At 45.5% G+C, this 12,522-nt stretch overlaps 1 protein-coding gene across 2 annotated transcripts in view; it reads left to right on the top strand.

Annotated features, from left to right (window-relative positions):
* Nucleotides 1-12,522, top strand: part of NCKIPSD (NCK interacting protein with SH3 domain) — a 297,008-nt gene that overhangs the window by 169,271 nt on the left and 115,215 nt on the right. For both annotated transcript variants that reach the window (XM_063941150.1, XM_063941149.1), the window contains exons 2-4: nucleotides 10,213-10,325; nucleotides 11,279-11,480; nucleotides 12,005-12,092. In XM_063941150.1, the coding sequence (XP_063797220.1) occupies nucleotides 10,213-10,325; nucleotides 11,279-11,480; nucleotides 12,005-12,092 (403 nt within the window). The remainder of the gene's footprint in view (nucleotides 1-10,212; nucleotides 10,326-11,278; nucleotides 11,481-12,004; nucleotides 12,093-12,522) is intronic.

Genomic DNA, 12,522 nt, shown 5'->3' on the forward strand with positions numbered 1-12,522 from the left:
CCCTCACAGTTCCGCTGGAAGGAAGCTCCCTGGCTCTCCCCTGCAGTCTACACTACAGAAAAAGGGTAAAAAAGAGAGGGGGGGCACTAAATTTAGGCGCAGTAAATATTATAGCAGCTATAGGGGACATAATTCAGTTAGTCCCTGCAGTATATAGCGCTCTGGTGTGTGCTGGCATACTCTCTCTCTGTCTCCCCAAAGGGCTTCTGTGGTGTCCTGTCCTCTGTTTAGAGCATTCCCGGTGTGTGTGCGGTGTGTCGGTACGGCTGTGTCGACATGTTTGAGGAGGAAAATTATGTGGAGGCGGAGCAGATGCCTGTAGAAGTGATGTCACCCCCTGCGGGGCAGACACCTGAGTGGATGGTTTTATGGAAGGAATTACGTGCAAGTGTCGACTCCTTACACAAAAAATTTGACGACATGCCAAATGCGGGACAGCCGGCTTCTCAGCTTGTGCCTGCCCAGGTGTCTCAAAGGCCATCAGGGGCTCTAAAACGCCCGCTACCTCAGATGGCAGACCCAGATGTCGACACGGATACTGATACCAGTGTCGACGACTATGAGTCTAATCTAATGTCCACTAAGGCCATTCGCTGCATGATTGAGGCAATGAAAGAGGTGTTACACATTTCAGATTTAAACCCAGGTACCACAAAAAAGGGTATTATGTTTGGGGAGAAAAAACTACCCGTAGTTTTTCCCCCATCTGAAGAATTAAATGAAGTGTGTGAAGAAGCGTGGGCTTTCCCTGATAAAAGATTGATAATCTCAAAAAAATTACTAATGGCGTTCCCTTTCCCGCCAGAGGATAGGGCACGTTGGGAAACACCTCCTAGGGTGGATAAAGCGCTCACACGTTTGTCTAAAAAGGTGGCACTTCCGTCTCCGGATACGGCCGCCCTGAAGGAGCCTGCGGATAGAAAACAGGAGGCGATCCTGAAGTCTATATATACACACACAGGCATTATACTTAGACCAGCTATTGCGTCAGCATGGATGTGCAGTGCTGCCGCTGCGTGGTCAGATTCCCTGTCAGAAAATATTGACACCCTAGACAGGGACACTATTCTGCTAACCATAGAGCATATAAAAGACTCAGTCTTATACATGAGAGATGCACAGAGGGAGATCTGCCGGCTGGCATCTAAAATAAGTGCATTGTCCATTTCTGCTAGGAGAGGCTTATGGACCCGGCAGTGGACAGGGGATGCAGATTCCAAAAGGCACATGGAAGTTTTGCCTTATAAGGGTGAGGAGTTATTCGGGGATGGTCTCTCGGACCTCGTTTCCACAGCGACAGCTGGGAAGTCAGCATTTTTACCCCATGTTCCCTCACAGCCTAAAAAAGCGCCGTTTTATCAGGTACAGTCCTTTCGGACCCAGAAAAACAGGCGAGGAAAAGGCGGGTCTTTTCTGTCCAGAGGCAGAGGTAGGGGAAAAAGGCTGCAACAAACAGCTAGTATCTCAGGGGTACAAGCTGGAATTCGAGGCGTCCCCCCCCCCCCCCCCGCCGTTTCCTCAAATCAGCCTTGCCAGCAACTCCCTCGGACAGGGAGGCTGTGCTAGAGGCAATTCACAAGCTGTATTCCCAGCGCGTGATAGTCAAGGTGCCCCTACTTCAACAAGGACGGGGTTACTATTCCACACTGTTTGTGGTACCGAAACCGGACGGTTCGGTGAGACCCGTTTTAAATTTGAAATCCTTGAACACATACATAAAAAAATTCAAGTTCAAGATGGAATCGCTCAGGGCGGTTATTGCAAGTCTAGACGAGGGGGATTACATGGTATCCCTGGACATCAAGGATGCTTACCTGCATGTCCCCATTTACCATCCTCACCAGGAGTACCTCAGATTTGCGGTACAGAATTGCCATTACCAATTCTAGACGCTGCCGTTTGGTCTGTCCACGGCACCGAGGGTGTTTACCAAGATAATGGCGGAAATGCTGATACTCCTTCGAAAAAAGGGAGTTTTAATTATCCCATACTTGGACGATCTCCTAATAAAGGCGAGATCCAAGGAGCAGTTGTTGGTAGGAGTAGCACTATCTCAGGAGGTGCTACACCAGCACGGTTGGATTCTAAATATTCCAAAGTCACAGCTGGTTCCGACGACACGTCTACTGTTCCTGGGAATGATTCTGGACACAGTCCAGAAAAAAGTGTTTCTCCCAGAGGAAAAAGCCATGGAGCTGTCGTCTCTAGTCAGAAACCTCCTGAAACCAAAACAGGTGTCGGTGCATCACTGCACGCGAGTCCTGGGAAAGATGGTGGCTTCTTACGAAGCAATTCCTTTCGGCAGGTTCCATGCCAGAATCTTTCAGTGGGACCTGTTGGACCAATGGTCCGGATCGCATCTTCAGATGCATCGGCTAATAACCCTGTCTCCAAGAACCAGGGTGTCTCTACTGTGGTGGCTGCAGAGTGCTCATCTTCTAGAGGGCCGCAGATTCGGCATACAGGACTGGGTCCTGGTGACCACGGATGCCAGCCTTCGAGGCTGGGGGGCAGTCACACAGGGAAGAAACTTCCAAGGACTATGGTCGAGTCAGGAGACTTCCCTACACATAAATATTCTAAAACTGAGGGCCATTTACAATGCCCTAAGTCAGGCAAAATCCCTGCTTCAAAACCAGCCGGTACTGATCCAATCGGACAACATCACGGCAGTCGCCCATGTAAACCGACAGGGCGGCACAAGAAGCATTACGGCGATGGCAGAAGCCACAAGGATTCTCCGATGGGCGGAAAATCACGTGTTAGCACTGTCAGCAGTGTTCATTCCGGGAGTGGACAACTGGGAAGCAGACTTCCTCAGCAGACACTATCTCCACCCGGGAGAGTGGGGACTTCATCCAGAAGTCTTTACACTGATTGTAAATCGTTGGGAACGGCCACAGGTGGACATGATGGCGTCCCGCCTAAACAAAAAACTAGAGAGATATTGCGCCAGGTCAAGGGACCCTCAGGCGATAGCGGTGGACGCTCTAGTGACACCGTGGGTGTACCAGTTGGTTTATGTGTTCCCTCCTCTGCCTCTCATACCAAAGGTACTGAGAATAATAAGAAAACGAGGAGTAAGGACAATACTCGTGGTTCCGGATTGGCCAAGAAGAGCGTGGTACCCGGAACTTCAAAAGATGATCTCAGAGGACCCATGGCCTCTGCCGCTCAGACAGGACCTGCTGCAGCAGGGGCCCTGTCTGTTCCAAGACTTACCGCGGCTGCGTTTGGCGGCATGGCGGTTGAACACCGGATCCTAAAGGAGAAAGGCATTCCGGAGGATGTCATTCCTACGCTGATTAAAGCCAGGAAAGATGTAACTGTAAAACATTATCACCGCATATGGCGGAAATATGTTGCTTGGTGTGAGGCCAATAAGGCCCCAACAGAGGAATTTCAGCTGGGTCGATTTCTGCACTTCCTACAGGCAGGAGTGTCTATGGGCCTAAAATCGGGCTTCATTAAGGTGCAGATATCTGCTCTGTCGATTTTCTTCCAAAAAGAACTAGCTTCACTACCTGAAGTTCAGACATTTGTAAAAGGAGTGCTGCATATTCAGCCCCCTTTTGTGCCTCCAGTGGCACCTTGGGATCTCAACGTGGGCCCTCATTCCGAGTTGATCGCTCGCAAGGCGAATTTAGCAGAGTTGCTCACGCTAAGCCTACGCCTACTGGGAGTGTATCTTAGCTTCTTAAAATTGCGACCGATGTATTCGCAATATTGCGATTACAAACTACTTAGCAGTTTCAGAGTAGCTTCAGACTTACTCGGCATCTGCGATCAGTTCAGTGCTTGTCGTTCCTGGTTTGACGTCATAAACACACCCAGCGTTCGCCCAGACACTCCCCCGTTTCTCCGGCCACTCCTGCGTTTTTTCCGGAAACGGTAGCGTTTTTATCCACACGCCCCTAAAACGCCGTGTTTCCGCCCAGTAACACCCATTTCCTGTCAATCACACTATGATCGCCGGAGCGAAGAAAAAGCCGTGAGTAAAAATACTATCTTCATTGTAAAATTACTTGGCGCAGTCGCAGTGCGATTATTGCGCATGCGTACTAAGCGGAATTTCACTGCGATGCGATGAAAATTACCGAGCGAACGACTCGGAATGAGGGCCCTGGTTTTGAATTTCCTAAAATCACATTGGTTTGAACCACTGAAGACCGTGGATCTTAAATATCTCACGTGGAAAGTGGTCATGTTATTGGCCTTGGCTTCAGCCAGGCGTGTTTCAGAAATGGCGGCTTTGTCATGCAAAAGCCCTTATCTGATTTTCCATATGGATAGGGCAGAATTGAGGACTTGTCCCCAGTTTCTCCCTAAGGTGGTATCAGCTTTTCACTTGAACCAACCTATTGTAGTGCCTGCAGCTACTAGTGACGTGGAGGATTCCAAGTTGCTGGACGTAGTCAGGGCCTTGAAAATTTATGTTTCCAGGACGGCTGGAGTCAGGAAAACTGACTCGCTATTTATCCTGTATGCACCCAACAAACTGGGTGCTCCTGCTTCTAAGCAGACTATTGCTCGCTGGATTTGTAGCACCATTCAGCTGGTGCATTCTGCGGTTGGACTGCCGCGTCCTAAATCAGTTAAAGCCCATTCTACTAGGAAGGTGGGCTCATCTTGGGCGGCTGCCCGAGGGGTCTCGGCTTTACAACTTTGCCGAGCTGCTACTTGGTCAGGGGCAAACACGTTTGCAAAATTCTACAAATTTGATACCCTGGCTGAGGAGGACCTTGAGTTCTCTCATTCGGTGCTGCAGAGTCATCCGCACTCTCCCGCCCGTTTGGGAGCTTTGGTATAATCCCCATGGTCCTTTCGGAGTTCCCAGCATCCACTAGGACGTTAGAGAAAATAAAGATTTTATTCACCGGTAAATCTATTTCTCGTAGTCCGTAGTGGATGCTGGGCGCCCGTCCCTAGTGCGGATTGTCTGCAATAATTGTACATAGTTATTGTTTAATAACGGGTTATTGTTATGAGCCTGTTGAGAGGCTCAGTTTGTTTCATACTGTTAACTGGATATGGTATCACGTGTTGTACGGTGTGATTGGTGTGGCTGGTATGAGTCTTACCCGGGATTCAAAATCCTTTCCTTATTGTGTACGCTCGTCCGGGCACAGTATCCTAACTGAGGCTTGGAGGAGGGTCATAGTGGGAGGAGCCAGTGCACACCAGGTAGTCTAAAAGCTTTCTTTTAGTTGTGCCCAGACTCCTGCCTGCGGAGCCGCTATTCCCCATGGTCCTTTCGGAGTTCCCAGCATCCACTACGGACTACGAGAAATAGATTTACCGGTGAGTAAAATATTATTATTATTATTATTATTATTATTATTATTATTATTATTTGAAGACAAAGGCATAAAGAACGGTTTGAGAATTGAGAAGACCCAGCTGTATGTTAGAACACTGATAGGCGGGAAGGAAAATACTGCGAGACATATTCAGCAGCAGTTGCAGAATGAAGTGGTAAGTATTGTTAGGAAAGCAGTTTATTCTGGATGCAAGTCGCTCCTGGCTGTGCCCTTTCTTCATCTAGGACTGTGACCGAATTCTATCTGCAACCTTATCTTTCTCCCCGTCGCCCTGTTTCTCCCAAGCGTCCCTGTGTCAGCAGCTATGGGACTGAGAAGCATATTGTTATTTTTTTTTATCAAGATGAGTTTGTCACAGTGTCTATACGTACTCACACTTCAGCAGCAGCTGTTCTCCAAAAGAGTCTGCGTGTTATGGAGACAGAAACCAAATGGAAACAATGCGGCGCGCTGTCAGGGTTACTACATCTTAAAGTGGAAGGTAATAAAGTGACATGATTGCATTTTGTCACGCAAGCAAGAAGCGCACCTCGCCCGTCTAGCCTAGATTTTACATAAGAAAAAGAAAAAAAATCTGATTTCAGTAACGCTGCATTATTTAGACGCCCAAATGCGACTTGCAGGGATTTCTTTTGAATTGGGTAGATAACACGGTGCAATAATTAGATTGTTTCGCTTTGAAAGCTACTTGTTACCATGGTTACGTAGGATACGGTTACTGTGGTTTATATGTCAAAGTCTGCACTAACTGCTGCAGGTACCTCAGTCTCCCCCTCCATAGACTAACACTGAGGGTCCCCAGATTGCAGTGATCTATGCAGAAGTAAAGGCATTGAGTGAAATTATTTGGATATAGGGGAGAAGATCATCATGTTCTCATGGGTCTGGGACTCGGGTTCGACAGCAAAAAGGTCGACACCTTAGGTCGACACCAATTGGTCGACATGGACAAAAGGTCGACAGGAACAAGGTCGACATGAGTTTTTTAGTGTTGTTTTCTTCGTAGAATGACCGGGAACCCCAATTAGTGCACCACGTCCCCTCGCATGGCTCGCTTCGCTCGCCATGCTTCGGGCATGGTGCCTTCGCTCCGCTACCGCTTCGCTCAGCACAGATTACCGTTCCAATCGTAGTCCACGTGGATCGTTAAGTATGAAAAGATTCCAAAAAAGAAAAAAATTTGTGAAAAACTCATGTCGACCTTTTGTCCATGTCGACCTAAGGTGTGTCGACCAATTGGCGTCTACCTAAGATGTGTCGACCTTTTTGCTGTCGACCTGGAGTCCGGATACCGTTCTCATGGGGAAGGGGGGGGGTGCGGACTACATTAATCATATATCGCACAACTATACTTTCCCTAATTATTGGTTACTTTTCATTCTGCGGTTCTTGGTGTCTACTTCTGCTCCACTCAGGGCCTTCCCTCCCGCATTCCGTCCTCCGTAATTACAAAGCAAACCGGACAGAACAATCGCACAGGCTCTTCCAAATACTTGTTCTTTGAGAAACTATATTATTGGTTAAATGGAAATTACAGTCCAGCAATTGGGCAGCAGGAAAGCCGATGGTAACTAAGATTTGTAAGCCAGCATCTATTGCTGGCTAAGGATTCATTGATGAAAATCAGCGGTCATTAAAGGGAAATTGTTACACTCTTACATTATAAATAAAAAGACAGAGTTCTACATTTTAAAAGTGTTTTAGGTCCAGATAAGTTAATTTGGAGTGGAAGTGTACATCATCAGTAAAACGGCAGCTTTACTGATGGGCAATTCCATTTGTGACAGACACAACAAATGATTCACTGCAAGAATAATGATGATGATTATTTTCATTAATAAAATATCAGAAGTTCTGCAAACTATGCCAGTTATAAACTATAATCATTCAATTAACTGTTAAAGTAACAGGGAAGTTTAATTCTGTAATGATCAGAATTCTACAGGTACAAATATTATGTAACAGACACGACACTGAATGGGAACACAAATTCAGGATGAATTCCTTCCAAATCTTCCAAAATATGAAACCTACAGTTCCATGACTTAACACTGAGAATGATAGAGTTGTTGGGTAAAGAAGATAAAAAGTTTTTGTAAATATTTTATTAAACATTATTCCTGTGACAGACACGACATAGGAATTGTGACAGACACGACATGTTCCAAAATACTTGCAAAAACCATTTAAATCTGTCTATTAAACTACATCATTATCAAAGCTAACATCTTGAAAATACAGTTTAAGCCTATTATCAAATTGTGGCTCTGGTAAGATTCTTATAATCTGGTGTGTATCAATATTTGCCTCGTCATCAACTGTAGGCCAAAAAAATTGACAAACAAGGCACAAAATCACCACAGCTTTCCACAGACTGCCATCTTGAATAAACAATGCTGCCAACTTATGATTTATGAAAAACAGGTGTTTATCATCTTTAGTTTTACAAAATATTAACTTCAGAGAATATACATTTTCACTACGAGGTTAATTGTGGCCACTTTCAGGAAAAGATGTTCTGGTTGACATAATCATGGAATTACCCTGATATAAAGACCAGGGTTAGGGAGAGTTTTATTATAAGCCACAAAGGGAAAGCGTGCAACTTAGCCGTCTGTTTCTGGAGGTACCCTGAAATGAGCATGGTTCATATGACCTAAGAGCAGTGACTATCTTCTCTGTGCCGCATTATAGTCCGCTCATTCCACTGTAACCAATCTTAACAGCTGGTTTAAGCTACATGTTGACAATCATTGGTGTTGATAATCTTTTCTTATTAATAATTATACCATAGCTTTCTATGGGATTTTCATAGTATGTTCTGTGTTAGGGGTCTATTCTGCAAGCAGTGAAAAGTGAGCCAGTGGAGCATTGAAGTAACATTTATAATTTGCATATTATACAATTGTACCGGAGCAGCTGATTGGTTGCCATGGGCAACTTCTCCACAGGCTCACTTCTCCACTCTTTTCACTGCTTCGTGAATAGATCCCTTAATCTTGTATGTTTAGTACAGTTGTTTGTATATCTGCATATTTGGAAATAATTCTGTAGCTGTAATATTTGCACTAAATTACTTTTGTACATTTCTAGAATAATTACTTGCTGTTCACGTTCTCCTCATAAGCCATACTGTAGTGAAGGGAGATATTACCCAGAGGCTAACCTGTGGCTATGCTGGAGGCAACGCAATAACCAGTTTGCTTGGAGTATGACCTGGTTGGAGTTTTGAAGTTTTCATCTGTCCATGTGCATGGTGCTGTGGTAGTGCTGTACAGCCACATAGACTGTGTATGAGGGAGCCTGGTAGTCTGCTGATCTAGGAGAGAGGTGCCAGAGGGATTACGGTTTAGTAATGTTAGGTAATGGCTGTAGGTCAAGGTGCCCCAGTATTAGGATAGAGAACATGGGCAATGGTCTAAGCCAGCGGTCGCCAACCTGTCGCTCGCCACCATAAGCCGGTTAGCTTGATTTCCGGGGTTCCTGCTGACCGATCTCAGGAGAACACCTTATTTGACGTCCCTAAGTCCGCCCACCCGTCCTCCCCTGGCTCGCCTCTGCCTCGTCAGAGAAAATGCTAGAGGCCATACTTAACCTCTAGCGTCTGACTTGGATCACAGCGTTATAGCGCTACCAGGAAGTGCTGGGAGCGCTAGTGTGGGGAGAAGATGCAGCTCTGCCCTGACACCCCTATCAACTAACATTACACCCAGAGTCTGATACCCCTGTCAACGAGCATTACACCCAGAGCCTGAAACCCCTGGCAACGAGCATTACATCCAGAGCCTGAAACCCTTGGCAACGAGCATTACACCCCTGGCAACGAGCATTACATCCAGAGCCTGAAACCCCTGGCAATGAGCAGGGGGCATAATGTATCATGGGCATTATGGTGTGTGGTATAATGTATCATGGGCATTGCGGTGTGTGGTATGTGTCAGGGGCACTGCGTGTGTGGCATAATGTATCATGGGTATTGCGGCGTGTGGTATACTGTGTCGGGCATTTTGGTGTGGCGCATAATGTATCACAGGCGTTACAGTGTGTGGCATAATGTATCACGAGCATAGCAACAATATCACTGTATTAAGTAAATTCATTGTTGGTTTTTCTAGGAAACATTTATTTCATTTTCATTAACAGACCTTCAATGTTTTGGTTGGAAGCCAGATTTATTTTGCCAAAAATCTTAGTAGCTCTTTAGGAGGTTCAATTTTTTTCTCAAGTAGCTTACACCCCACTTAAGTTTGGAGACCACTTTCTGTAACTTGACCTCAACAATCAATTTTGTCCCAATGGTTCTCTGCTCTACTGTCTTATAACCTCATTGTGTGCACAGACCAAGACTTCTCCTAAGCATCTTCTCCGTTGTAGAAAACTCTCTTCTGTCCTGTCCAGTTCTCCCCAATCTTCAAAATCTGTTTAGTCTTACTGAAGAACAACTTCTTCGAAGAAGCCTGCCATGCTACCTCACTCCCTGGTCGCATTGCTGTCTCTCCTCACACACCAGAGCTGGTCAGAGGAGGACCAAACGCACGGGTCTATTGTGGTTTTCCAGGCCGCATTTCTATTGAAGTCTGATTCCTCCTTAGAGGAATGCCCTCAGGTGACACAGGTAGCTTTATTGGGCCAAGTTGGTGATGCCATCAGCGATATAAGACCAGGTGTGGTTCAGCTTTACCTTGTAGACTCATTTGGGATGGGATAATTACATGCTGCTTTTAAATGTATTTTTTTCTCTTTTTGCATTATTCCTTATTGTGAATGCTGCAGAAATAAAGAATAGTGATACTAGGTCTGTGCATCCTATCAGATGATTAGGTCTTATTGTGAATGTTTGATTTTCCTCTTTGCGTACATTGCTATAAACACTGCGTTTTTTGCTATACAGGTACAGGAACAGGATGTTGTTCTACAGTCTATCGATCGAGCCATTGAGGCTGTTCACAATGCAGCCATGAAGAACGGGGGTAAATACAACCTGGAGCAGAGAGATGTCCTACAGTAAGTACTCCAGATGGTGAGGAGATAATAACACCACAAGAAAGCATCCTTTAGCTATTTAAAAGTTCATTTAAAAGCAAAACTCTGAGGCTGCTGCTGTGAAGAGACCCAAAACGGAAGCCTTGGTTGGTTATTAATCCTTCCAGAGCTTTCTAGAGCTTAAACTCATGGCTTCATTAACATTAGCCGGTCATGTAGACTAAAACGAGAGTTTTCAGTTCCAAACCACAGGACTTATTCTCTTGTGGTTTAGAGTCTGACAGTTTAAGCTGCATCCGATGTGTTGCAGTTTAGGCCAAATAATGTTGTATAAATCAGATTTATAACATCCAGTTCTACCCCTTTTAATTTTCTATAATCCCAGCCTACTCTCCGCATCAGGCCCAAACCATTGGACCCCCCCCCAGAGCTAGAGATCCAGCCTATAGCTGAATAGCATGGAGCCCCTGCTGGTACTCAAGTTGGCCACGATCTTCCCCAAAAAACTATAATGTCCCCTCTCCAGTATCCGTTCATATAAAGAAATATTATGGCGCCAAGTCCTAATAATATACAGTAGTGCCCCATAATAAATTCCTAAGAAGAAAACGATTGTATTGAAATGATGGACCGCTCCCGAAGAGCATGTGATAGGAAATGAGTTAGCAGCTAATCAGGAAGTTCTTTTTACACCGATTACCCAATCACAGAGGCTACTAGGTAGACCTCACCTGCCACTGGTTGCAGGTATCATGCAGCACATTACAGAGAATGCACTCACGATGAAGGCCAGTTGACGCATACAGGATATATACTATATACCAGGTTGCCGAACGCCAGTTTCCTGAACGAATCCCAGTCTAGAATCCAGTTTATTTTAGTTGATGTTGGCATTGTAGTTATGTATTTTTTTTGTTCAAATTGTGCTTGAAATGTATTTAAATTATGCATTTTCTTTCCCCCCCCCAATGAAGAAAACTTATTCATCATAGGAAGGAAACACAATCCAGAAAAACCCACTCCCCAACCAGCCAGTCAAATTCCATGACCTCGTCCTCCAGCAATTACCATTTAGATTCTGGACGACAACCCAATGGCATTTGCCGGACCAGCCTCGATCGCCACATGAGCTTACCCAACTCAGAGATAGAGTCCGAGGATAACAGTCCCTACCAGGTACAAGGAAGTTTGTGCGCATCAAGCTTTACAGCAAGGGCCTGATACGGAGATGTACGCGCTTGCTAATGTGTACGCAGCGGCTGTGCGAAAATAATCAAGTGTTGCAGCCGCCAGGATTTGCATTGAGGCGTCCACCAGCGGCCATGTCCATGATTAAACCCTCTTGGTAGCACGTTGGTTGCGCAGCAGGGCTACAGGAAGAGAGACGCGGGAGCCATTGTAGTTGATTAAGGGTTCGCGGTCGCAGCCACAAACACCCTGCGTCTTTTGCCTTTACTCCCCTGTTACCTCTCCTAAACGATCCTTCACTGTCAATCACTCTGCAAATAAATCCTCTGTCACGGCACCTACGCAGTGCGACATAGAGACATGCACAGACAGAAATAATTGATCCACTCCCCCCCCCCAAAAAAAAAAATCTGGTTTGCGTACATCTACATCTCTGAATGCGGACTGAAGTACAAAGGTAATCGTAGTTATGGGTGTTTTGTAAATATTGAAACAAAAACCTCTCTGTTCAGGTTCCGCCACAGCCCCGACGTGCCGCTCCTATTACACCACCCCCACCAGAGAAACGGAAAAACGCGCCTATCACGCAAACTACTAAAAGTAAGTCCACCATTAAGGGCTTTATTTTTTCCAGTATCTGGAATAGACCATGTTATTCATGAACAAGGATAAAATGTGTGTTCTGCTGTAGCAGGGAAGAAGTTAAATTATTAATTAGTAATGGCGGATATTACAACATAGGGCCCTGGGAACTTTCATTTTATTCTGCGTGACTTTCGGTACAGACATTAATTCAGTTCTGCTCAGTCCTGTACATTCTTTTGCACTCGCACTACAATGTCCTATAGGGAAACAGAAATTCCTGAGTCTTAAATATCTCTTTAAATATATCCCGATGCTCCAACTTCCTAAATGGTGTGTTTTTGGAGTAGGGTAAAATGCACACAGGAATTTGTGACAAATGTGCATCCAACGTCAGCTGGGAAGCTCTGTGATTAGGGTTGCCACCTCATCACTTTAATCCTGGTCC

Source organism: Pseudophryne corroboree, chromosome 9 (genome assembly GCF_028390025.1).
Source record: "Pseudophryne corroboree isolate aPseCor3 chromosome 9, aPseCor3.hap2, whole genome shotgun sequence".
Lineage (NCBI taxonomy): Eukaryota > Metazoa > Chordata > Amphibia > Anura > Myobatrachidae > Pseudophryne > Pseudophryne corroboree.